Below are 27,743 nucleotides of genomic sequence, written 5' to 3' on the forward strand. Positions count from 1 at the left end.
TTGCTATTGAGTTGTTTGAGTCACTTATATATTTTGGTTGTTAATGTTTTGTCAGAGGGATAGTTTGCAGATATTTTCTCTCATTCTGTATGTTGTTGCTTCACTCTGTTGATTGTTTCCTTTGCTGTGCAGAAGCTTTTAGCTTGATATAATCCCATTTGGCTATTTCTGCTTTTGTTATCTGTGCTTTAGAGGTATTACTCAATAGAGTCTTTGTGCATATCAATGACCTGAGGCATTTTTCCAATGTTTTATTCTAGTAGTTTTATAGTTTCAAGTCTTAACGTTTAAATCATTCATCCGTTTTGATTTTATTTTTTCATATGGCGAGAGATAGGGGTCTAGTTTTATTCTTCTGCATATGGACATCCAATCTGTCCAAGACCATAAATTGAAGAGGCTGTCCTTTCTCCAATATGTGTTCTTGGTGTCTTTATTGAAAATGAATTGACTGTAAATGCATGGGTATATTTTGGGATGCTGTATTCTGTTCATTTGGTCTATGTGTCTGTTTTTATTTCAGTACCATGCTTTTTTGGTTACTATAACTTTATAGTATATTTTGAAGTTAGGTAGTGTGATGCCTCCAGCTTTGTTGTTTTTGCTCAGGATTGCTTTGGCTATTCTGGGTCTTTGTGGGTCCATATGAACCTTAGGATTTTTTTTTCCCATTTCTGTGGTGAATGTCATTGGTATTTTGATAGAGATTGGATAGAGATTGCATTTAATCTGTAGATTGCTTTCAGTAGTATATTTTAACAATATTAATTCAATAATATTAATTTAATATTAATTAATTGCATTTAATCTATAGATTGCTTTAGGCAGTACATTTTAACAATATTAATTCTTCCCATCCATCAATTCTTCCCTTTTTGTGTGTAGTTATCAATTTTTTTCAGCACTGCTTTTTAGTTTTTATTCTAGAGATCTTTCACTTCTGTGGTTAAATTTATTCCTATTTTTTGTAGCTATTTTAAATGGGATTGCTTTTTTGGTTTCTTTTTCAGATTGTTAATTATTGGCAAACAGAAATGCACCTGCTTTTTGTATGTTGATTTTGTATCCTGCAACTTTACTGAACTTGTTGATCATTTCCAGCATTTCGTGTGTGTATGTAGTCTTTAGGTTTTTCTAAATATAAGATTATATTATCTGCTAGCAAGGATAATTTGATTTCTTCCTTTTCAATATGGATACCCTTTATTTCATTCTGTTGCCTAAATTGCTTTGGCTAGGACATGAAGTACTATGCTGAACATAAGTGGTAAAAGTGGGCATTCTTGTCTTGGTCTAGATCTTGGGGGAAAGGCTTTTGATTTTTTTCCTGTTCAGTGTGATGATAGCTGTAGGTTTGTGATATATGGCTTTTATTATTTTGATGCATGTTCCTTCTGTAGCCAGTTTGTTGTCTTTTTATCATGGAGGGATCTTGAATTTTATGAAATGCTTTTTTCAGCATCTGTTGAAGTGATCATATGGGTTTTGTCCTTGATTCTGTTACTGTAATGTATCACATTTATTTATTTACATATGTTGAACCAAACATTTGTCCCTGGGATGTGACCCACTTGATCACTGTGAGTGATCTTTTTAATGTGTTGTTTAATTCAGTTTGCTAGTATTTTGTTGAAAATTTTTGCATCTATGTTTGCCAGCACTATTGGCCTGTAGTTTTCTTTTATTGATGTGTTTTTGTCTGGTTTGGGTACCAGGGTAATGCTGGCCTCATAGGATGAGTTTGAAGTATTCCTCCTCTTCACTTTTTTGAAATAATTTGCATAGAATTGGTATCAGTTCTTTTTTAAATGTTTGGTGGAATTCAGCAGTGAAACCATAAAGTCCTTGGCTTTTCTTTGATGAGACACTTTTTATTACTGTTTTGATATTGTTACTTGTTATTGGTTTGTTCTGATTTTCTATTTATTCATGGTTCAACCTAGGTACGTCATATGTATCCAGGAATTTATCCATTTCTTCTAGGTTTTCCAATTTGTTTGCCTGTAGTTGTTCATATTCTCTGTAATGATCCTTTGTATTTTTGTGGTATCAGTTATATTCTCCCTTTTCCGTTCTAATTTGATTTATTTGGGCATTCTTTTTTTCTTAGTCTAGCTAAAGGTTTGTTGATTTTGTTTATCTTTTCAAAGAAAACTTTTCATTTCATTGATCTTTTGTATTTTTCAGCCTTAGTTTCATTTATTTCTGCTCTGACTTTTTTTATTTATTTCCTTCCACTAGCTTTGGGTTTGGTTTGTTCTTGCCTTCCTAATTCTTTGAAGTGACTTGCTAGATTATTGAAGACTTTCTTTTTTTTTTTTTTTGATGAAAGCTTTTATTGCCATAAATTTTCCTCTTTGTACTGCTTTTGCTGTATTTCATAGGCTTTGGTATCTTGTGTTTCCATTTTCATTTGTTTTGAGAAATTTCTATTTTTTAAAAGAATTTTGTTATTTACCCACTGGTCATTCAGGAGCAGTATATTTAATTCCAGTGTATTTGTACAGTTTCTTAAGTTGCTCTTGTTACTGATTTCTAGTTTTATTTCATTGTGGTGAGAAAAGACACTTGATATGAATTTGACTTTTTAAAATTTGTTGAGACTTGCTTTATGGCCTAACATATGGCCTATTTCCAAGAATGTTCTATATGCTGATGAGAAAAATATGTAGTCTGCAGCAGTTGGATGACATGTTCAGTTATTTTCAGTTATGTACATTTGGTCTATAGTGCAACTGAAATCCAGTATTTCTTTGTTGATATCTTGTCTGGATGATCTGTTCGTTGCTAAAAGTGGGTGTTGAAGTTCCATATTATTATGGTGTTGTAGTCTATCTCTCCCTTTAAATCTACTAGTATTTGTTGTATATATTTGGGTGCTCCAGTGCTGGGTGCATATGAATTTATAATTGTTATATCCTCTAGCTGAATTGACTCATTTATTATTATATAATGATATTCTTTGTTTCTTCTTACGGTTTTTGACCTGAAGTCTATTTCATATGATATATATGTAGCCACTGCTGCTCTTTTGTGGTTTCTATTTATATGCAATATCTTTTTCCATCCCTTCACTTTTAGTCTATATGTGTCTTATTCACTAGAAATTCACTTAAAGAAGTGAAATTCTTGTAGGCAGCATATAGTTGGATGCTGTTTTTTTTTTAATCCATTCAGCCACTCTCTTTTAATTGGAGAATTTAGTCCCATTTACATTCAGTGTTATTTTTGAAAGGTAAGGACTCACTACTGCCATTTCGTTATTATTTTCTGATTGTTTTGTAACTCCTCTCTTCCATTATTTTACTACTGTCTTCCTTTGTTGTTCAGTGATTTTTCTCTGGTGGTATGTATTAATTCTTTGCTTTTTTAAGTGTATCTTTTATAGGTTTTTGCTTTGTAGTTACTACGGGGCTTAGAACATCTTATTATAAACTGATGACAACTTAACTTAGATCAAAAGAAAAATTAAAAACTAAAATCTCTACAATTTAAGTCCATTACATCCACATTTTAACTTTTTGTTGTCTCAATTTACATCTTTTTATATTGCCTATCCCTTAATAAATTGCCTTTTTTTTTTTTTTCTGAGATGGAGTCTTGCTCTGTGTCCCAGGCTGGAGTGCAGTGGCACGATCTTGGCTCACTGCAACCTCTGCCTCCCGAGTTCAAGTGATTCTCCTACCTCAGCCTCCTGAGTAAGCTGAGATTATAGGCACATGCCACCACACCCAGCTAGTTTTTGTATTTTTTAGTACAGATGGAGTTTCATCATGTTGGCCGGGCTGACCTTAATAAATTGTCATTATTTTTGATAGATTTTTTTCAGTCTTCATACTAAAGCTATGAACGGTTTACACACCACAACGCAGTGTTTGTCTGCATAATTTATTCTGAATTTGTCTACATACGTTTACCAGTTTATTTTATAACTTCAGATGTTTTCTTTTTACATAGTAGTGTTCTTTTAAGATTGAACAACTGGCTTTAGCAGTTCATGTAAGACAAATCTTCTGCTGATGAATTCCTTCAACTTCTGTCTGGGAAAGTCTGTATCTCTCCTTCATGTTTGAAGGATGACTCTGCTGGGCACAGTATTTATGGGAGGTTGTTTTGTTTTGTTTTGTTTTGTTTTCATTCAGTACTTTGCGTATGTTGCCCCTGTCCCTCCCACCCTGTAGGACTTACACTGAAAAATCTGTTACCAGAGGAATTGAAACTCCTTTATATGTTATTTGCTTCTTTTCTCTTGCTGCTTTTAAGATTCCCCTCTTTGTCCGTTACCTTTGAGAGTTTGATTATTATATGCCTTAGGGTATTCTTATTAGATTGAACGTGTTTGGTAGTCTTTAACCCTATATCTGGATATTTATATCTTTCTCTAGGTTTGGAAAAGTCTCTGTTATTATTACTTTGAATAAGCTTTCTACCCTTTTTTTCTTTCTCAACATCCTCTTTAAAGCCAATGACCCTTTGGCTTGCTCTTTTGAGGCTATCCCCTAGATCTTGTTGGTGTTCTTCATTTTTCTCATTATTTTTTCTCTTCTTATTGTGAGTTTTCAAATAGTCTTAGAGCTCACCGATTCTTTCTTCTGCTTGATCAGTTCTATTGTTGAGACCATCCCATGCATTTTTCAGTTTGACTATTATATTTCTTAGCTTTAGGATTTCTGTTTAATTTTTTAAAATTTCAATTTCATTGTTAAACTTCTGTAATACATTTCTGAATTGCTTTTCTGTGTTATATTGGCATTTTATGAATTCCTGAAAATTGCTATTCTGCATTCTTGATCTGAGAGCTCATACAACATCATCGCATTAGGGTCAGTCACTAGCTCCTTATTTTGTCTATTTGGGAATGTCATGGTTTCCTATTTGCTCTTTCTATGAATATATGTCTGTGCATTTACATTGAAGGATTAGTTCTTTATTCCAGTCTTCACTGTCTGGCTTGGTTTGGTCTTTCAGAAGTATGTTTGTCTAGAGGTTTTGTGCAGAGTGACTATTTAGCTCCCTTAGCCTGAGATCACTGCCTCCTTTTCAACACTAGATGGCACCCGGAACCCAGATTTGACATAGTCTTTCTCAAGTTCAAAGTGCTACCCATCCTGGATGGGAAGGAATCCCAAAGATACCTCAGCTCTGTGGGAAGCTGGATGGAGGTTTGTTCCCAGAGGACTGATGAAGTGTGCCTCCTGCAACATGATGCTGTTGAACAGCCTTTCTGATTTGGTGTCTTTTTTGAGTTCAAGTGAAGGGAAGCTGTGGAGTTTCATGCACTGGCTGTTGCTAACCCCATCCCCACCCTCTAACTCTAGCTGCCTTTGGGATTTTTTACTCTGCAGGTATTCAAGAGGCTTCTTACAGGTTGAGGCAGGAAGAATTTTTCTGAAAAGGGATCTAAGATGGTGGGGAAGCTAGCTGTCCACTTTTACTTTTTCCAGTATAGGAACCTTGATTTTGAGGGTACCTTTCTACACAGTGCCTGGCAGCTTGGAGAAGGAGCTATTTTACGTTTTGCTTGCAGTTTTTCTGTTCTCTGTGGCCTCTGGGATTGTCACAGCTTCAGTCATTGAGTTCTGGAATACTTCTTTTGATAATCTTGGCAGTGGCTAGTTCTTTTTGGTTTTCTGTGGAGGAGAGTAAAGCTACATAACTTATACTGTGCTATTTTGGTGACATTCTGTTATGAGAATTATATATTTTGTTAACAAGTCTTTTGTCAGATAAGTTATTTGCAGACATTATATCCCAGTCTGTGGCTTAGCCTTTCATTTCCTTAACTGTGTCTTTTAAAAATTGTCCGTATTTATAGAGTCTGTGAGAAATTTTTAACATATGTATAATGCATAGTGATCAAGTCAGGTTTTTGGGTACAATGCATTTTTTTTTAAGTATAGTCATCCTACTCTGCTATTGAACATTGAATGCGTTCCTTCTATTTTATGTTTGTACCCTTTAACCCACTTATATTCATGTTCTCCCTTCTCACCCACTCACACTTCCCTGCCTCTGTTGTTTTTCCACCCTCTACTTCTATGTGTTCAAATTTTTTAGCACCCCCAAATAAATGAGAACATGTGATATTTGTCTTTTTGTGCCTGGCTTATTTCAGTTAAGACAATGACCTCTAGTTTCATCTATGTTGATGCAAAGGACATAATTTCATTATTTTTATGGCTGAGTACCATTCCATTGTGTAGAAGTACTATATTTTCTTTATCCATTCATTTGTTGATGGACACTTAGATTGATTCCTTATCTTTGCTATTATGAATAGTGCTGTGGTAAACATGCAAGTGCAAGTATTCCTTCGATATAATGATTTATTTTATGTAAGTCGATACCCAGTAATGGGATGGCTGGATTGAATGGTAATTCTATTTTTAGTTTTAAGAGTATCTTTTGAAAAGCATAAACTTTTAATTTTATTGAAATTCAGTTTATCGCTTTATTTTATTTTATGGGTCATGCTTTTTGTTTCTTACTTTCTTTGCCTATCTCAAAAGCATAACGGTTTTCTACTTTTTTAAAAATAGAAGTTATATAGTTTTGTTTTTTACATTTAGGCCTATGATCCCTTTTGTGGTAATTTTTATATATGGCACAAAGTGCAGATCAAGGTTAATTGGTTTCTGTATGGATATTTGTTAAAAAATACTAATTCCCCTAATGAATTGCCTGGGCACCTTTGTCAAAAATCAATTAAGCGTATATGTGGAGATCTATTTTTAGGTACACTCTTCTGTTCTAGTGATCTATATGACTATTCTTGTAATAGTACCCTGCTTTCTTGATTAATATAGGTTCATAGCAAGTCTTTAAGTCAGGTAGCATAACTCCTCCAACATAGTTATTTTTCAAAACAATTGTAGCTATTTTAGGTTATTTGTATTTCTATATAAATTTATGGATAATCTTGCCAAATTTTACCAAAAACAAACAAAAACCATACCAGTGTTTTGATTGTTACTGCATTAAATCTGTGGATCAGTTTTGTGAACATTGATATGATGAGTCTTCAGATCCATGAACATTTAACTGTTTATTTCTATTTTTTTGTGATTTCGCTCAGGATTGTTTTCTAGTTTTCATTCTATGATTTTGACCTTTTAAAATTTGATTGTTTTAAAAAATATTTAAGGTATAAATTTAAGATGTACAATGTGATATTTCGATATAAATGATGAAGTGATGACTACAGTCAAACAGATTAACATATCATCTCACATAGTTACTTTTCTGTGGTAATAGTATCTAAAATCTACTCTCTTAGCAAATTTCCAGTGTATAATACAATATTGTTGACTCTAGTCCCCATGCTGTTCATTAGATCTCTAGACTTTTCCTACATAACTACAACTTTGTGCCCTTTGACTTATATCTTCCCATTTTCTCCCACCCGCTCACCTCTGGTCACCACCATCCTAATCTGTTTCTGTGTATTCATTTTTTTCTTTTTGATTCCACATATAAGTGAAATCATGTAGTAGTTTTCTTTCTGTGACTGGATTATTTCATGTAGCATAATGTCTTCTAGGTTCCTCCATGTTGTGATAAATGACATGATCTCCTTCCCTCCTTCCTGTTAAAGTCTGAATAATATTCTATTCTGTGTCTCTGTATGTATATGTTATATATATATATAAATTAAAAATAGAGGTAATTTATTAAAATAGAGGCAACATATTGCATATACATATACACCCCACAGTTTCTTTACCCATTTATCCATTAATGGACACTTTGTTTGCTTCCCCATCTTGGCTATTGTTATTAATACTGCAGTGAACAAGGGAGTGCAGATATCTTTACAAGGTGGCGAGTGCATTTCCTTTCGGCATATACTCAAAAGAGGGATTACTGGATAATTTGATAATTCTATTTTTAATTTCTTTGGGAACATCTTAAAGGTATTATTTTCCACAGTGGCTGCTGTACCAATATGTATTCCTACTAATAGTGTACAAGGGTCTCCTTTTCTCTAAACCCTTGTCAACACTTGTTATGTCTTATCTTTTTGATAATATCCATCCTAATAGATGCTAGGTTATTTCTCATTGTGGTTTAGATGTGCGTTTTCCTGATGATGAATGATGTTGAGCATCATCATATACCTGTTGACTATTTTTATGTCTTTTCTGGAGGAATGTCTGTTCAAATTCTTTGCTCATTTCTTAGTTTATTTGTTTATTTGTTTTTTTGCTATGAAATGATGCGAGTTCCTTATATATTTTGAATATTAACCATTTATCCGACATACAGTTTGCAAATATTTTCACTCAGTCCATAGGCTACCTTTGCATGCCGTTGATTTTTTTTTTTTCTACATAGAAGCTTTTTAATTAGATGCAGTCCCACTTGTTTCTTTTTGCTTTTGTTGCCTGTGCTTTTGGTGTCATAAGAAAAAGCACAGCAGTAGTGCTTTTAGTAGTTTTATGATTTCAGCTCTTGTGTTTCAGTCTCTTATGCATTTTGAGTTAAATTTTGTGTATGGTGTAAAATATGGGCCCAATTTTATTCTTTTGCATATAGATATCCAGTTTTTCCAACCACATTTATTGAAGAGACTATACTTTCCCCATTGTGTCCTGTTGGTGCCCTTGTCAAAAATTAGTTCACTATATTTGCTTGGGTTTATTTCTGGACTCTCTATTCTGTTACATTGGTATATCTGTCTGTTTTTATGCTAGTATTATACTGTTTTGATTTCTGTAGCTTTATAATATTGTTTGAAATCAAAGAGTGTGATGCCTCCAACTTTATTTTTATTTCTCAGAGTTGCTTTGGCTATTAAGGGTCTATTTTGGTTCCATAGACATTTTATATATGTTTTTGTCTATCTCTATGAAAAATGCCATTGGAATTTAGATAGGGATTGTGTTGATATGTCGCTTTGAGTAGTAGGGACATTTTAACAATATTGGTTCTTCCAATTCTTGTACATGGGAAATCTTTCCATTTCTTTGTGTCTTCTTCAGTTTCTTTCATCACGGTGTTTTGGTTTTCTGTGCACAGATCTTTCACCTGCTTGAATAAATTTATTCCTTAAGTATTTCATTCTTTTTGATGGTATCATAAATATGACTTTTTAAAATTTCTTTTTTTGATACGTCAGTATAGGTGTAAAGAGTGCAACTGATTTTTGTACACTGATTTGTTTTGGTATCCTGCATCTTTACTGAATTCATTTATTAGTTCTAAGAGTTTTTATTTTTTTATTTTTGGGGGGAGTCTTTTGGGCTTTCTACGTATGTAATCATCTTATCTCCAAATAGGGCTAATTTACTTCTGATCCAATTTGGATGCCTTTTATTTATTTTTCTTATCTGATTGCCATGGTGAGTATTTCTAGTACTGTTTTGAATAAAATTGGCAAGGGTGGGCATCCTTGCCTTATACCAGATCTTAAAGGAAAAGCTTTCCATTTTTCACTATTGATTATGATGTTACCTGTGGGCCTCTCATAAATGGCCTTTCTTATGTTGAGGAAATTTTTTATAGTAATGCCTAATTTGTGAAGATATTTTATCCTGAAAGGATGTTGAACTTTGTGAAAGCTTTTTCTGCATCTATTGAAATAACCATGTGGTTTTTAAATTATTCCTTTTGCTGATGTGTAATGTATCACAATAATTGATTTGGATTTGTTAAGCCATACTTGCATCCGAGGGATAAATCCCACTTGGTCATGATGTATGATTTTTTTGATTTGTTACTGAATTTGGCTAGCTACTATTTTATTGAGAATCTTTGTACCTATGATCATTAGTGATACTGGCTTGTAGTTTTTTTCTTTCCTTTTTTTTTTTTTTTTTTTTTTTTTTTTGACAGAGTTGCGCTCTGTTGCCCAGGCTGAAGTGCAGTGACGCAATCTCAGCTCACTGCAAGCTCTGCCTCCTGGGTTCACACCATTCTCCTGCCTCAGCCTCCCGAGTACCTGGGACTGCAGGCGCCCACCACCACGCCTGGCTAATTTTTTTGTATTTTTAGTAGAGACGGGATTTCACCATGTTAGCCAGGATGGTCTTGATCTCCTGACCTCGTGATCCGCCTGCCTCGGCTTCCCAAAGTGCTGGGATTATAGGCATGAGCCACCGCACCCGGCCCTTTTTTTGTGTTTTTGTCTGACTTTAGAATCATTTGAGAGCATTTAGTTCTTTTATGTATGTACATATGTATGTATGTATGTATGTATATATGTATGTATTTGAAGAGTTCAAGAGGGATTGCTACTATTCTTATTTGAGTATTTGGTAGAATTCAGTTGTGAAGCCATCTGGTCCTGGGATTTTTTGTTGTTGGGAGATTTTAAATTTCTACTTCAATCTCTTTATTTGTTAATGTTCAGGCTCTCTATTTCTTCTTGATTCAATCTTAGTAGGTTTTATATTTCTAGGAATATATTCATTTCTTCTGGTATTTCCAAGTTGTTGTCATATAATTGTTCATAATAGTCCCTTGTAATCCTTTTCATCTCTGAGACATCTTTTGTAATATCTTCATGTTCATTTCTAATTTTATTTACCTATATGCTCATTTTCTCTAAAAGCCAAGTTAGTTTTGTTGATATTTTTCCCTAAGTTCTTCTGTTCTCTGATTTATATCTGCTTTGATCTTTTATTTTTTTTTTCCTTCTGCTATCTTTGAGTCTACTTTGTTCTTCTTCTTGAGGTGTAATATCAGATAGTTTATATCAGATTTGTTTAATGCTATCAACGTCCCTCTTAGAACTTTTTTTGCTGCATCCCAAAGGTTTTAGTATGTTGTGCTTTCAATTTCATTTGTCTCAAGGTATTTTTAAATTTCCCTTTTGATTTTTTCTTTGACCCATTTGTTATTCAGGGATATGTTGTTTATTTTGTACTGATTAAGAATGTTCTAGTTTTCTTCCTGTTACTGACTTGTAGTTTTATATCATCACGGCCAGAAAAGATACTTGATATGATGTCTATCTTCTTAAATTCGGTAAGACTTATTTTGTGGTATAACATGTGATCTATTCTGGACAGTATTCCATGTGTGCTTTAGAAGAATTTGTGTGATAGCCTATCTGTGTAGGTCAGCTTTGGTAACACGTGGTAGTGAGACTGGAACCCCTAGTTTGGGACCCTAGGACTGTTTGCAGGTGCGTGCATGGTAGCTGTGCTGGGTCACTAGGCCAGAGCATCCAAGGGCTGTTTGCAGGTACATGTATGGTAGCTGTGCTGGGTCACTGGGCCAGAGCATCCAAGGAGGCAGTACTTACTACTGCCTCCTTGGATGCTCTGGCCTAGTAATGGCTTAAGTACCTAGAGAATGTAAAGGCTCCTGTGCTGGGTCCTTTGGCCAAGGCACCTGTGGTAGGAGTAGCTCAGGCAGCTCTGGACATGGGAGAGGGAAAGCTCTGGTGGATCAGGGATCTGGAGAATGTGAAAGCTGTTGGCCTGCATCACCCCTTCCCACTGGGCTATAGTAACCACAGCAGCAGTTGGGCAGCTCTGGGTGGCTCCAGGAAGTAAGAAGAAGGGACATGGCTCAGGCACGGGTTTTTTTTTTTTGTTGTGGTTGCTGTTTGTTTGTTTTCTCCTAAAACTGAGAAGGAAAAAAAAAAAAAAACAACCCATGGACCCTTAGCAGTATAAGCTGCAGGGGGTCTGCTGTTACTATACTAGCAGTTGGTTTTCTTAGCAGTAAAAGCTGAAAAAGCCTCTGGGGTCTGTGACTGAACACTGAAGGATCTTGAGAGGTAAAATCTACAGGAGGTACACAGTGGCTATGAGGGCTGTTGAGGTCCTTGACAGAGAGGCCTACTGGGGCTCTGTGTCGAGCAGGCCACGGCAGATCACTGCGACTCCTGCTACTTTGCTGATACTGATATAACCAATCCCTATTCTTCGCTCTCTGCTGTCTCCAGATATCTAGGCTATATCTGTCTTCTCAGAGATCTGGGTGGGATGAAACTGAAGCTGTTCATTTGGGCAGTGTCCCATAAAGCTGGGGAACCTTGTTGTATACTCCTGTCTCCTTCTCCCTGTATGTAGGACGCAAGATCCAAGGAGTTTCCATTCCATAATGAGCAGTGCCAGCTATGGGGATGGGGTGATGCAGGCAAAATGAAACTATTTTTCCTATTAGTTTTGTGTATTTGTTTTCTGACTTTTTATTTTACTATATTGCTGTGGCTTCTTAAGTGGACCCCTAAGCTCTTCCAGAATTATTTTTTGTTCATGGATAGCTACCAAATTGTTGTTTGCTGAAGAAAGGAAGGCTGATATTTCCTATTCTGTCATCTTACTGACATCCTCTCCTAAAAGTTGATTTCTAAGTATTTAACATTTTTTCGGCTGCTAGTGTAAAGGTATTTTAAAACGTCAGTTTCCTATAGTCTATTGCTATTACACAGGAATACGGTTGATTCTTGTACACTGACTTTGTGTCCTGACACATTACCAAATTCACTAATTGGTTCCAGTACTTTTTTGTAGCTTTCTTAGGACTTTATGCATATACAATTATGTCATCTCTGAAAAAAAGACCATTTTATTTCTTCTTTTTTCAGTCTATATATTCTATTTCCTTTTTTTATTTCTTATTTCACTGGTCAGGACATACAGTACAGTGTTAACTAGAAATGGTAAGACCAGGCATTTTTGTCTTATTCTGATCTTAGGGGCAAGCATTCAATATTTTACCAAGTAATTAGCTTAACATTTTTCATAGGTGCCCTTTATTACATTGTGGTAGTTTCTTTCTATTTCTAGTTTGCTGATGTCTTTGCCATAAATTTATTTTCTCAAATGCTTATTCTGCATTATTGAAACAATCATGTAATTTTTCTCCTTTAATCTGTTAATGTGGTGAATTGGATTGGGATAAGTCTCTCCTGATCATGGTATATTATTCTTTTTATGTGCTATTTTGCTTGTTTTTCAACCCTAATATAATAACTCCATCTTGATTTTTTTGTTGATCAGTTTCTATTGCCTATTGTTTCTCTTGGGTTTTATAAACATTTTCTATTCTAATACATCGGGTTATCTTTTATTAAGTACTTGTCAATGTATAATAAAAATTATAGAGATTTTTTTAAAACTTTACTTGGAATTAATTTCAAACTTATGGAAAGGTTGAAAAATAATAACCATACAAAACATACCCAGATATCCCTGTTGTTAACATTTCACCATTTTGTCTTACCATTTGAGTGTTTTCCCTCTCTCTCCTGACTCTCTCCTCTTCCCCTTTCTTTATATACATATTTATATGTCCATATATACATATACACACACTCATACATTTTTTTCTCAGCCATTAGTGTTTAACTTGCATACATCTTAGATTCCTTAGCTCTAAACACTTCATCACATTGTGTTTCTTTAGGGACATTTTATGGAGATAATATCAGGGTCTGGATTATGTGATTCTTTCATACAGATATTTATTTATTTTTAGCTTTTCCAGCTATTCTCAGTGGCAGGGTTTGTCTGCAACAACTTAGTCTGTCATTGCCAGAAGTAGAGTCACTGATCTCTTACTTTTTGTGATCCAGTCCCAGAGTTTCATTGCCATGCTGTGTTTTACTCTTGTTAGGACCGGTGTTCCCTCGTTACCCTTCTTTTACAGAATGTCCCTACTGTTGCTATTTACTCATTTTTTTTTAAGAATTTTACAGTCAGTTTGTCTTGTTACTAAATAATTTGTTTTGCTATTGTATTATTAAATTATGAATCAATTTAAGAATAATTGACTTCATTATCATTTTAATATTTCTGCCTAAGAATATGATCTCTCTTTCCATTACTTTAAGACTTCTTTTGGGGTCCTCTGTAGCCTTTTCTTTTCTGTTTTTTCTTTTCCCACAGCAAGATGGATTCTGGATATACTCTGAGTATTGTAACAACCACCTGGATGCTTGCATGGAGCTCTCCAAACTGATGAAAGACAGCCGCTACCAGCACTTCTTTGAGGCCTGTCGCCTCTTGCAGCAGATGATTGACATTGCTATCGATGGTTTCCTTTTGACTCCAGTGCAGAAGATCTGCAAGTATCCCTTACAGTTGGCTGAGCTCCTAAAGTATACTGCCCAAGACCACAGGTAAGGGATTGAGGGAGTCAGGAGTGAATGAGGGAACTTCCTCTATCTGTTGGTTCTCATTGAGAATACATGTCCTTTTGCCCTTTCTGAGTTTCTATTAACTTATCTACAAAATAGGATGATACATTCTTGATTGCCTCATAGCCAACAGGGTACAAAAGGCAGAGCTATCACTGGCTTTGTTACTCACACAAAAGGAGGGTCCAGGGCCACTATATTTGGGTTAAAATCTGAAATCTGCCTGGGGCTCCAGCACCACTAAAGCATATAAGATATGATTTGTTAGAGAAGCAACATCAACTCAAAAATGAACCCAAATATGTAAACCAAACCAACTAGCCCACACCCAAGGCCTAATGCATCTGGGTCTGAAAGTTAGCCCCAAGGACACCAAGCAATGGAGCTAAATCATACTTGTGGACTGATAATATTCACTGGGTAAATTATATATGGCATAATTCATCTTAAAAGTTCCAGAAAAAAGTTTTTAAGCATAACTCAAAGCTATGTTAGTTTCTTAGGTCGAAACAACATCAGAGCTTTTGGGGGGTTTGGTGTGCACCAAAAAGATAGGACATTCAATTTGGATTTGCCATTTCTGTGCACTTTCACCTTGTGACTGGAACTCCTGCTTCAAAGTCCTCTTGACATCTAGGTTCCTGATTCCCTCTCCTCCCCCATCTTGCGCTCCAGAGTGACAGTAGAGTTGCTCAGGCAGTGTCAGGCTACATCAATTCCTGCCCTTTCTCAGAGTGACCTGTTGGGCCCAGCACAACTCCCACGACATGGACAACCCCTTTTGGCAGGTCTCAGGAATCTATATTAAGATGATGGCTCCTGCCATGCATGTCAAGAGTAGCTTGGATTTGAAGGCAATTAAAGGCTGATGCCAACTTGGAAGCTTAGTAAGATAGGTGTTCAGATAGGTTGGGCTGAAGGCCTCTGAGGGAGAAGATTAGATGACAAATGATAAATAGAGAAGAATACTGACTTTGCTTACAGATGATTGACATATATTCCCTACCCTACCTTCCTTAAGTTGATGAGAATGAAGACTGCATGTAAGAGGGAGGCTAGCTGACATGTCTGGAAGTAGAAAATCTTTGTTCTGTTACTCTCCCCAGTAAGAGGCTGGGCCCAGACCTCATCTGAGGGCTTTGACCAGGGTTAGGCTGAACCACAGCCATTCCTTTCTTCTCCCGCCGACTGCTAAAACTAGTAGGACAGGTTAGAGATGGGCACTTTCCCCCTCTAGCCATTTTGAGAAAGGCAACCAGCTAAAAATGGCAAAAATAGGCAGTATGGGACACTGACAGTGAGGAATCCATGGCCAGGTAGTCTTGGCATAGAGGAAATGAACGTTCTCATGCCAGGACTGCCCAGTAGAACTTTCTGCAACAATGCAAATAGTCTATATTTGTGTTATTCAGTATAGTAGTTACCGATCACATGTGACTATTGAGTACTAAGAAACATAGCTACTGCAACTGAGAACTAAATTTTAAATTTTACTTAATTTTAATTAAATATGGCTAGTAGCTACCATATTGGACACTACAGCTCTGTGCTTTACTTCCCAGAAAGTGGCTTAGAGCACTGATCTCCTCAAATCAGAGAAAGGAAAGGTACAGGGGCAGAAAATGGGTCCAAAGAATAGGAGCACTTAATTATGTTAACAGCTTCTGTGCTGCAGTCTTCCCTTCTGTCACCACTCTACCTCCTTCTAAGTGTCAGGCTCAGACATCTTGCCAAGGAGAAACTTGGTGATGTCACAGAGCCCAAAAGATCCTCATATGTTGGAGCAACTAATTGTAAAAGAATGAAATGTAACAGAAAAAAATGTAGAGTGTTACCATTGCGTCTAAGATAAGAAATAAATAGCTCAAGGACAGGCTGAGAGAGTTTGTTTTGAAGAGACTTAGGAAGTGTTAGTTGGCCATAAGCTCAATATGGGTCAGCAGTGGGATCCAGAAGAAAAACTGATAATAGCTAACATTCATTGAGGCTCAGAATAAAGACTTCTCTAACATATTTGTCTTGAGACAGAATAGACTGGTTAGGAAGTATAGTGAAAAGCCTTTCACTGGAGGTGATACTGTAACATTGTTTGAGAGCTATGACTCTGACAGGTGTGCAGAGCACAGATTGGAGTGACGGATGCAAGTTAAGAGGAGGTACTACATAGGATCTTCCTGGCAATTAGAAGTCCTTTTCCTCTGCCTTTCTTTGGTCCATCAACCCACTATTCAATGTTGTGGGTGTGCAGTTGTGCAGTTGTGCAAAGATGTGCAGTTGTTGCACATCTTTTTTTTTTCTTCTTCCTTTAAAAAAAAAAAAAAAATGGTACTGAGAGATTGAGCAGACTAGTGACCACAAGGCATTTTTAGTTTCTCTAAGGAAAGGTGTTAACACTGAACTGTAATGCATCCTCTTGTCTTCTCAGTTTATTTTAGCCCCCACTGAATGGCTGAGATCTCCCTATCAACCTGCCTTTCTCAAGAGCCATTCAATTGGAAATCAGAAAAGAACAGCAGAAAAAAACCTGGACAGGATATGTAACTCTCAACATGTCTGCTATCCAGGGTCCCAGGATGTGAGGCCAAGGATTATACTTCTGAGACTGGGGGTTTTAAGAGGCATCCCATGTGATGTCTCTACTACAGAAATGTTTGATTTGTAATAGTAATACTATTAACATTTGTTATATGCCGAGAGTAAAATAGTTTACATGGATGATTGTATTTAATTAATGAAACCTTCAATAAACTATACTTTTCCCCGTTTTACAGATGAGGAAATTGAGTCAATGAGAGAGGGAGTGAGACTTGCCAAAGGCCACACTGCTAGTCAGTGAGAAAAACTGACATTTGATCCCACAAAGTCTGGCTTCAGACTTTATGTTCTTACCCACTGTACTACATTCTGTTTCTATATTGTGCAAAAGCAAACGTGAGGATGATATTTCACAGTGATTTTGGGCAGAAGCTCCATAGAAATAGATGATGGAAGAGATGGTAAGGTGGTTTATACTGCGTCATGTGTGAGGCTCCCTTTTTGGTCCTTGGCTGGCTATATCAGATAGGACACAAAAAAAGTGATGCAAAAAAATAGCGGCCCATTTGTCTCTCAAGTAAAAGAAGTATGTATTCTGAAGTTTATGACTGGTATGGCGGCCCCATGGTCATGAGCACCCTACAGCTATCAGAAACATGAGCACCCTACAGCTGTCTGCTATCCTATACCTAGGGTATTGACCTTGTCCTTATGGTCCAAGATGGCTACCGGAGGTTCGGCCATCACATCAACATTCCAAGCATCAGGATTGAGTAAAGGCTAAAGAAGGGTTTGCTCACTTCCTTAAAGGTGATTTCTCAGAAGGCCTACCTGGTAGAGCAGGAGCACCATCATCTTGGACAAGCACCACCACTTAAGTTCCAGCTCCCTTTCTAGGCTCATGCATTTCAAGAAATCACTTCTTTTCTAACTACAAGCAGCCAGAAAGAGCAGACAGTAAGAGAGCTCAGGCACAGAAGGAGGTCAGGGGAAAGTCTCTTGGATAACTGCCAAACTTCACCCTCATACAGTGGGCCCCAGTAAAGCAGTGGCCATTAATAAGCACATTCTTTTTCCTTCAGGTGCACTAAGATAGAGAAGATAAAAGCAGACTCAGGGGATATGCCTGCAGCTGCAAAAAGATGTATGGGAACAGACACACAACTCTCTCTCCCAGATAAGCGCAACAAAGAGGCACAGAAACAGTCTGTGCCTCTGATAAACTCTCCCACCCTGAATCCTTAAAAACTCTTAGTCTGTAAGAAAGTGTGGCTCTGACCTAACTCGGCCAGCCGCTCCTCTCAGGTTTATTTAAAATCAACCTCTCCCTGTTGACTGAAAAGCCATCCTTCATGTTTCTCTCCTCTTTCTTTAATTCTTATACTACCCAACACTTCTATTTACATATCAGTTGCAAAACTTAGTTGCATAGTCATTTTTGCTGAAGCAAAAGATAGGAAATGTAGTCTTTAGGTGGTGTGGGTTCCCATTTGAAAATCAGGACTCTGTTACTAAGGAGGTAGAGGAGAGTGGATGTTAAGATTGGCACCTAGCACATTGGTTCTCTGGCACATTGGTTCGTTCAACTTGCACTCTTTTGTTTTCACAGTGACTACAGGTATGTGGCAGCTGCTCTGGCTGTCATGAGAAATGTGACTCAGCAGATCAACGAACGCAAGCGACGTTTAGAGAATATTGACAAGATTGCTCAGTGGCAGGCTTCTGTCCTAGACTGGGAGGTAGGAAACTTACCAACCAGGGTATTGGGGAATCTGAGTAGCTTGGCAAAAGCTTCCCATCTTACCTAAGGATAGGTGAAGAGAAATTAGATTTGAAGAGCATCAGGAAGGATTTAGATTAGACTCAAGGTAAAATTTCCTGCTAGCGAGAAGTGTTGGATACTTGAATAACTTTCTAAGAAGATTGGAGAAATTTTTGTGATGATACCTCATTGAGAAATGAAAGGTTCATTTCTTTAGGTATTGCCAGGGAACAATTGGGTTGACTCAGTAGCCTTTCAAAGCTCTTTCTGGATTTATGACCAACAGATTCACACTTACATAAGAAGTAGTATATACTAATTTACTTTCAGACATAGAATACAAGGTTGGTTCTCCTGTTCCCAACCATGCAGGATAGCCAACATACTTTTTTTTTTTTTTTTTTAAATCGGTTATATCACCTCACCCTGAAACATCTATTAGGTCTCTCTATTAGGCCTGTACACTCTAGGCCACAACAATCATCCCTGTCAAATCCACAGTTTTATCATCTGTTTTTAAAATAATACCTGAGACAGCCATGACTTCTCTGAATTCTGAAAGACCTTTCCTTCCTAGATGCCCACCAAAAGAACCAGGAGTAATGACATTTCACATATGTCTTGCAGACCCAGGTTGTGCAATCTGATAGTCTGCTGGCTAAAATAACCAAGATGGGAGAGGCTGGACGTGCTACTAGGGAGGGATTAGCAATCTTAAGCCTTGTGGTCACAATGTAGAGGTAGGGTCTGCTCCCAATTCCCCTGACCTCAACTCAAGTGTCATTTTCAGTGATTAAGAGGTAGTATCTCTCTTAATACTTAAAGTATTTTAGCCCATTCCAAGGGAACCAAGCATCATCGTCACAAACAGCTACTTAACCAAGGCCCAGAAAAAAGTCATCTTCCTTTTATTCTGCTACCTCTGTCCTACCTTAATGTAGACTGCTGAAAAAGACCACAGTTCTGATCAGTTGACATCCTTTAGGGTTATATTTGAAGGATAATGTTCCCATATAAGTAGAACAGCACTTTGATTTTCAGAGAAAGGAATTTGTCTAGATGAAGAGATCCTCATTCTCTTAAGCAGAAGCCAGCAGTGGGCCAGACTTACTAGAAAATTGTGGGTCCTTTTTTCCTTGTGTTGTCCTTGCTTTGGCCATTTGCCCGATTAGAGGCAGAGAGCTGGACCAAATGACTTCTAGCAAGCCCATCAACTCTAAAACACTCTAAAATTAAGGTGGATTAGCTGGCCTTATTCTCTCTCGTTGGCAGGGTTTTTTATAAGAGAAGGTGCCCAGCAGCGGTTGTCTTCCTATTCCCTGGAGCATCTCCCCAACTTCCCAATGCCTAGAAGACCTTCTAATTCCCCTGTATGCTCTGGGGCATCAGTCCTTGGAGCAGGAGCCATGGGGAACCAAAAATAGCATGAAATTCCCTGGCCTACCCAGGGAGCTTCAGTAGCACCAAGCTCAATAACACTGGGGTATGATTTAAAGACTCAGCACCTCCGAAGGAATTTCCTGCATGTTTGTCTGGATGGGGCTATAAAAACACGGTTCTAACAGTTTCTGCCTCCTTTGTTAGCCTGATTGATTGGTACTCTAATCTCATGTAAGCCCACACATCCCTTGTACACTCCTGCTTGGTGAAGCCTTTCTTTATCTAAATTGGCATCTTACTTCATTCAGGCTGCTATAACAAAATACCATAGACTGGGTGGCTTATGAACAACAGACATTTATTTCTCATAGTTGTGGAAGCTGGGAAGTCTAAGATCAAGAAACCAGTAGATTCAGTGCCTGGTGAGAGCCCTCTTCATAGATTGTTGTCTTCTCATTGTAACCTCACATGGCAGAAGGGATGAGAGAACTCTTTGGGGTCTCTTTTATGAACGCTGTTCCCATTTAATTCATGACAGCCTCATTCTCATGAGCATCATCCCCCAAGGCCTCACTTCCAAATGCCATCACAGTAGAGATTATGTTTCAACATGTGAATTTTATGGGGATACAAACATTCAGCCTATAGCAATTTGTAGGAAGAAAAATTCTTCATGGTCTTCTTGTCAGACTGAGGCCACTGTGGAACATTTCAGAGGCCAAGCCTAAAGTTTCTGTCATATTCACCATACCTGTGTTAAAGACGTCTGGAATGTCAGAATCATAAAGGCTCTTGAGGACTCCCCCTACAACCCTGATGATTCTTGTGTGTATACACACGCACATATGCACATACACACATACTCTCACACACTTACTCTCAAACACCTTGCAGTGATGGTGGAAGACAGACAAGCAGAGAGAGACTTATTTCCTACCAAGGCCACACAGCAAGTCAGTGACAAAGCTGGAACTTGAATCTAGTCTCCTGATTCCTTGTGCGTTGTTTTCAGTAATGTACCACTTATTCCTTCAACCTGCCTCTCACAGCCCAATTCCTGTTCTTTGTGATACTGCAATGACTTGCTTTTTGTATGTAGTAAAGAGTCTATATTTAAATAAGACAGTGACACAACCTTGGGGAGGTCATCCAAATCCCAGTTAGGTGGTGGGTGAGGGCTGGGGAGTCTCCCCAAGAAAGCAGTGAGACATGGATACTCCATGGCTTGATGATTATTAGGATTGGTGGCTCAATTTCAGATTCCCTGGTATAGGTTATTTGTGCATTCCACCTGCCCAAGAAGTTGTCTAGGCAGGGAGAGATATTCTGCCAGATTGCTGAGAACTGCTGTGAACGGACCATGCAAATCAAGAACAAGATGCCATATTTTGCTGTCTCTGCCACCCCCTTGCCTCCCAGATGTTTGAACAAACAAAGTGGCTGTCTAAAGCATCCACATGATGATTTCAGCTTCATTTGTCAAATGAAAAAGAGGAGTCATAGGGGAAACCTTCGGAGCTTAATTTCCCTTGAAGAGGAATTTGGAGGGTAGCATGCAGGCAATTAGTGTCTGCTCAATAAATCAGAGTGTCTGACTACAGAGCAGGAAGCCTTGCATTATATCAAGGCCTGACCCTTCTCTTAGCTTATTCCATGAACATTCTTGATCTCTTTGCCCAACTCTGGTTATTATCCCTGCCCTCTACAATTCTGTAGGGACTAGAGTTCCTGAAGTCCCTCTCCTTTTACCCCACCCCCGAAGACTCCTGAAAATCAAATGGATGAATAAAAGTGTCAGTCATCTCTCTACTAATCAATACATTAGAGCAGTATGCGGGAACAGCAGGGAGAATAATCTGTTCCCAGGGACTGCAGTTTCTAGGAAATTCCTATTTCTAATTTCTGTGACACTGAGGTTTGGTTGAGCTGTCACTTTGCCACCTTGCACACTCATTTAATCCACTTGAAAACAAGGGAAAGGTAACATGTTTACCTTTATAACATGTTTACCTGGATAGCTTCTTTTTAATCTTTTTTTTTTTTTTTTTTTCCTGGAGATTTGTAGCAGGAACTTAAGATTGTAGCTCATGTTTGGGAGCTTGATTATGTGTGGTTGTGATTTCCTCTTTGTGGCATCCCTCTCCTCCCAGCCTGGTTGTATAATACCCAAAGACCTGTTCCACTTTACTATTTGATGATTGAATCCAAAGAGTTGGAGGAAACAAGAAAACCCAACATGATGAAGGCAGCAAAAGCATCTACTTAAAAGCTAAAGTGGCTTGATGAGGCATACTCCTGGGACCAGAAGATCAAATGTAGGGCTGGATGGATTTGTTATTCCTCTTCCTTCCTGTCAGTAGGCAGCATTGAAAATAAACTAGTTAAAAAGTATGGTATTCCCCTTATCCTTTGTCTGGATCTGCTCAGATTACAGCCCCATATCAACTGGCCTATAATTAGAATGGGGTGAAATCAGGCAGAATGGGGTAAATTAGAATTAGAGGCCTCTTCTCTCAGGCTCTGACCCCAAGGAAGAAAGGTAGATAAGCTGGCAAGAAAGCTTTGGGTAGTTTTTTGTGGCCACTGTTCATTCCACACCTATTGGTTTAGTTGTCAAACAGTATTTATTGAGTACTTAAATATCAAGTACTCTGTGTCGGACCTTATTCTATGTTCTGCACATACATCAGTGAACACGACAAAGTTTCCACTCTCATTGATTTATATTCCAATAGGGAAAAGAGGCAACAAACATATCATCAGGTAGATGGGCCTCTGAAGAAAAATAAAGTAGGATAGCAGGTTAGGGAGTAATGGGGGTACTAGCTGAGGAAGCAACAGTTAAGAACAGACCTGAAGGAGAGGAAGGAGCAAACCATGTGGCTTTCTTGGGGCATAGAATTCCAGACAGAGGTGAAAACAAACACAAAGACCCTGAAATATGGGAGTGTGTGCTAAAGGAACAACACAGAAGCCAGTGTGCCCAGAGTAGAGTAAGTGAGCGAGAGAGTGGGAGCAAATGAAGTTAGGGAGGTGACTGGAGGTCGGATCCTGTCTTCATAAGACTGACTTGTTAGTTTGAGTGAGATGGGGGCCACTGGAGGGTTTTTGAGCAAATATGTGAAATTATGAGATTTATGTTTTGAGCATTTCCCCTCATATGCCAGACCCTATGTTGGGCAGTGAGGATATTGAGATCAATGAGATGTGGCCTTGAACATCTAGTGGGGACAAACATATCCCAGCAGAGGAAACAGTGTGGGCAAAATCCTGGAGGAAGGGAACAGATCCGAAGACCCACAGTTGGGGAGCTTTGGAAGGAGTTGTACTTTTTGGGGCAAGACAAAGAGATGTGTTATATAAGTGGAGCAGAGGAAGCAAGAGTGAGATCTCTAAACAATGAGAGGACTGTCTCCTTTCCATGAACTCATTTGATGCTCTCAAACAGCCATGTGAAGTGGGTCAAATAGGAACTGTTTTAATATTCCCACTCTACAAATGAGGAAACAGATTGTGAGAGTTTAAGCTAGTTTCTAACTCGAGAGTGAGTTGGTAGCAGCATTGGACTCAGAGCTCAGGTCTTTTGAGATTCTCACCTTAGAAATCTTCCATGGCAGCTGGTTGTTCCCCTGGGTTGGCGATGGTGGGAGGAGATTGGGTGGGGGCCATCATTCTAATGTGGTTTGGTGGATAAGAGCATAGGTTTTGGAGGGCTTCTGACCTAGCTTTTGCCCTTTTGGGCAAATTACTTCCAATTTCTTTGACCTTGGTTTTGGGGTAATAAGAAAACATCGCTTACTGGATTGCTGTATTACTAGGAGACAGGATAGGTATGGAAACTGGGGCACACAGTAATAGTCAAGATAATAAGTATCACTTATGTTGAGCTTATAGTGTGACGTGTACTTTCTAGGCACTTTATATGTTTTAATTTAAATAATCCTCACAGCACCCAAATGAAGTTGGTACTGTTATTATGCCCATTTCAATGATGAAGCAACTGAGTTATAGGGAGACTACGTGTGTTGCTCAAGGTTAGTCTGGTTGGTGAGCACAGAGGAGTATTATTTTAATTTTTTTTTTTCTACTTGGTGGAGTTACATGTTGCAAGTAATTAAAATATAATTGAGGCTGGGCACTGTGGCTCATATCTGTAATCCCAGCACTTTGGGAGGCTGAGGTGGGTGGGTCGCTTGAGGTCAGGAATTTGAGACCAGCCTGGCCAACATAGCAAAACATCATCTCTACTAAAAATACAAAAATTAGCTGGGCATGGTGGCACACGCACACCTGTAATGCCAGCTACGTGGGAGGCTGAGACACAAGAATCACTTGAAGTCAGGAGGCAGAGTTTGTAGTGAGCCAAGATCATGCCACTACACTCCAGCCTGGGCGACAGAGGGAGACTCTGTCTCCAAAAAACAAACAAACAAAGAAATTCAGAGTTGAGATGCCCCTGACTGGTGGAGTGGATGGACCAGATAATACTGGGTAGCCCTCCTGGTCGTATCATCCACATTGAGTAAATGGTATATTTAAAAGTCATTCTGACCGTCTTCTTATGGCATTGGCTCTCTTTTATGGCTTTATTGGACTTCATACATATTCAAAGTGGACTGTAGCACATCTTCCTAGCCTGCATCAGGGCGAGAACCTCTGTCAGCTTCCCATCCCTCCAGCAGGAAGTCGCTGGGGAGTAGGTTGGACCGCAACCCTGGTGGCTTTCTTTCCCAGTATCAGGCCTCCAGAGGTTCTGTGCTAGTATGTCAGCCCCTCTAGAAGGAGTGTTTACCTAGTTCCTAGGTAATATTGAGGCTAAGTCTTGAGCCTAGAGTTGAAGCAGTATTTCTAAGCCTTTGTTTTTTTTTTTTTTTTCAGGGTAGGGGTGGGTTTCTATTATTAGAAAATAATTCTACTGAGTTCCCCCTTTCCTTCCCATCCTTTAGACTGGGGAAAAAAATGGTATGCTCGAATACACCATTTCTAGATGTCCCACTCTCTGGCCTACTACCCTTCCTGATCTGTGTTTGCCTCTGATTATCTCTGGGAGGTATAAAGGTCTCTATCTCTAACCTTGCCTTGAAGCTTTTGGGTGTAAAGCTGAGATCTTAGCATCAAGGTATCAGCACTAAGACCATGAAGATCATCCTCATACTACGTCTGAAAAAAGTGACACCTAGAGAGAGGAAGGAGTGGGTTCTCCAATGCCTTTTTGGCCTAAAGACAGTATAATGTAGTACAAGGAGTGAGCATACTCTGTGGAACCCCAGAGATTGGAGTTGGGTCATGGACCTGTAGCTAACTAGTTGGGCAACTTTGGCTTATCATTTGATCTTTTTGTACCTCAAACTGTAAAATGGGAGCAAGAATATTTACTCCCCAGGGCTATCATGAGGCTCAGATAAGATAGATTGAAAATATCTGGCACACTGTCTGACCCATATAGGTGCTCAGGAAATATTAATTCTTCTGTGTCTTGGGACACTGCTCTTTGTCCTTATCTTCACATAGGCCCTGGAACACTCACCCCTGTGCCCACAACTTCGGTGCTGGTTTGCCTTGTGTTTCATGAGTTTTGAGCATACCTACATTCATCTCCTCCATGAAGACATAAGCTCCTTGAGGACAGGGGCCAGGTCTACCTTGACATCTGACACACACCCGCAACATACTTCTGACCTATCAGAGTTGCCATAAAGAAGGGGTAGGACTTGGAAACTCTATAGAATTGAATTAGCTAGGACTCAGGTGTCTTGGTGCCTATTTGTGTCTGACTCTTTGTAGCAAGGAGGAGAAGTAGTTCTAGGCTGTCTGGATAACAGACCAGGGAAGCATGTGGCAGTTAAGTTTCTTATTCAATCAGTAGATTTTGGTGAACTGAGAGGAGAAGGAAAAACAATTATAAGAGGGGAGTGGGTTCTTTTTCTCTCCCTCTGTTACCATCTTCCTTCTTGTCCTCCCATTTCCTTCTACTCATGTGGGAAGCAGTGAGATTAAGGCCTATTCTTTAAGTATTAGAAAGAGACAGAGACCACAGCAGGGATTGAGAGACTGGAACAGAAAAAGAGATTTATAGAGAAGAGAGATGGAGATTTTATATATATAATATATATATGATACTATATATACATATCATATACTCTCTCTCTCTCTCTCTCTCTCTCTCTCTCTCTCTCTCTCTCCATACACACACAAACACACACATATATATGACAGAGAACTTATAGGACCAGAGGGTAACTGGCATAGAAAAGCTGTAGCAGTCCCGGGTGGTGGGGCACATTTGGCCTTGGGGTGAATAAGAAAATGGGTCTTCCTAGCTCACAGAGCTGTAAAGCTTTTTGAGGAGTCCCAGGAGTCCCTCTCTCCCTCTGTCTCTACCAGGGCCTTTCTGGCCTCTTACTGTCCCAGTCTATGCCCAGCCTTGGGTGCCTCCAGGCAGGTGATGGTGCCATCCTTCTGCCTGGCTGCCTCTCATCATCGCATGTCCTTCCCAGGGCGAGGACATCCTAGACAGGAGCTCGGAGCTGATCTACACTGGGGAGATGGCCTGGATCTACCAGCCCTACGGCCGCAACCAGCAGCGGGTCTTCTTCCTGTTTGACCACCAGATGGTCCTCTGCAAGAAGGTAACCCTGCCCCCTTCTTCCCTGAGGGAGATGGGTACCTAACGGGGTACCGGACCCTCCTCTTCATCATCCCCAGGCTCCCAACAAAGTGGGCAAATACTGATGGGGGGAAAACAGACAAGAGATTTGCAGCAGTTCTGTATCAGGAGCACTAATGTGGCATGAATGTCACAGGCAGGGTTGGCTTGTGGGCAGTGAAAAACTCTGAAGTTGGTACATTTCATCTTGGTATTTTTCTTACCCTTTGCCCTAATGACCCTGGGGTGCTCCTTCTCACTTTCTTCTACCCAGAGCTGCTGGTCTGCACCATTTGTTAAAAATATTGAAATATGTCTATCTTAGTTGGTAAATAGTAGTTTCCCTGAGCACTTTCCCTCATTTCCACTCTAATGGCTCTGGCCATGTGGCCCCTCCCTGCCCTGGGAAACAACAAGGAGCCTCCTACTGTTCCCCTGACAGGTAGGTACCTTTGTAATATAGGAATTTTTTCCATGCCTCTACCTATTTCCTATACAAGGTGCACTGGTTCCCCACAACCCCCAACTGTGCTCTTTTCCACTCTTCCTTCTTTGTAATCCATTTGAGGAGAGGTCTTACTCTTGTCACTGACTCCTGGATAACTGTGAATGTTGGTTTCTTGGACTCTTCTCCTTGGTGAGGCTGGGAAGGGTGGCGTATGTTCTAAGCATCACTCCTCCTTATGGGATACTTTCCCCCCTACTTCCTCACTCATAGCAGAGTTCAGACCAGTTTTGGCTCCAGGGACTGATTGGGAAGAATTGGGGACCAGGGAAAGTAAATGGAGGAAGAAACCAGAATGCTTAGAGTGACATTACAGATTCACCATCCTACCCTTGGCTCTTTTGCCATCATCCAGTCCCTTTGTCCTCTCCTTCACCCAGTAGTGAATGCCTCTGAAGAGGAGTGCTGAGTCACAAAATACCAGGGTAAATAGTGTTATATTTTTCTGGGCTGGAACATGAACCACACAGTTGTTTTAAGCCCCCTGTCCTCTGTGTGTGTATGTGTGTGGCATATCTTGTATTGAATCTTTATCCATTTGCTTTGACAGTGGATTGAGGGGAAAAAAACTGAGCTTAGGTTCAGACTGCCTCAGTGTTTGGTGATAAGCTCTGACTGTCCACTCTGGAACCAATAGCCAGTCAGTTAATGGGGATAATAACTTACCTTAGTATGGAGCTGACCCTCAAACAGAGAACTTTTATGAATCTGAAACTCGGCCAAACACTAATGCTTCTTTTTAGCTTTCCCAACTCTTCTCAGGACTTTCATAAAATCAGGAGGTAGGGTTTTTGAGGGTTAATTTAGGTGGCCATGGAAA

The 27,743-nt window shown here is 39.0% G+C and overlaps 1 protein-coding gene across 17 annotated transcripts in view; it reads left to right on the top strand.

The window, feature by feature from the left end:
• The window catches only part of ARHGEF9 (Cdc42 guanine nucleotide exchange factor 9), a 181,097-nt gene that overhangs the window by 118,399 nt on the left and 34,955 nt on the right, over positions 1-27,743 (top strand). For 12 of the 17 annotated variants that reach the window (XM_007991893.3, XM_007991890.3, XM_007991889.3 and 9 more), the window contains 3 exons: positions 13,845-14,077; positions 18,240-18,369; positions 26,270-26,401. In XM_007991893.3, coding sequence (XP_007990084.1) covers positions 13,845-14,077; positions 18,240-18,369; positions 26,270-26,401 — 495 coding nt within the window. The remainder of the gene's footprint in view (positions 1-13,844; positions 14,078-18,239; positions 18,370-26,269; positions 26,402-27,743) is intronic. The other 5 variants (XM_037994665.2, XM_007991895.3, XM_037994668.2 and 2 more) reach the window with 1 other exon arrangement.

Source organism: Chlorocebus sabaeus, chromosome X, assembly GCF_047675955.1.
Source record: "Chlorocebus sabaeus isolate Y175 chromosome X, mChlSab1.0.hap1, whole genome shotgun sequence".
Lineage (NCBI taxonomy): Eukaryota > Metazoa > Chordata > Mammalia > Primates > Cercopithecidae > Chlorocebus > Chlorocebus sabaeus.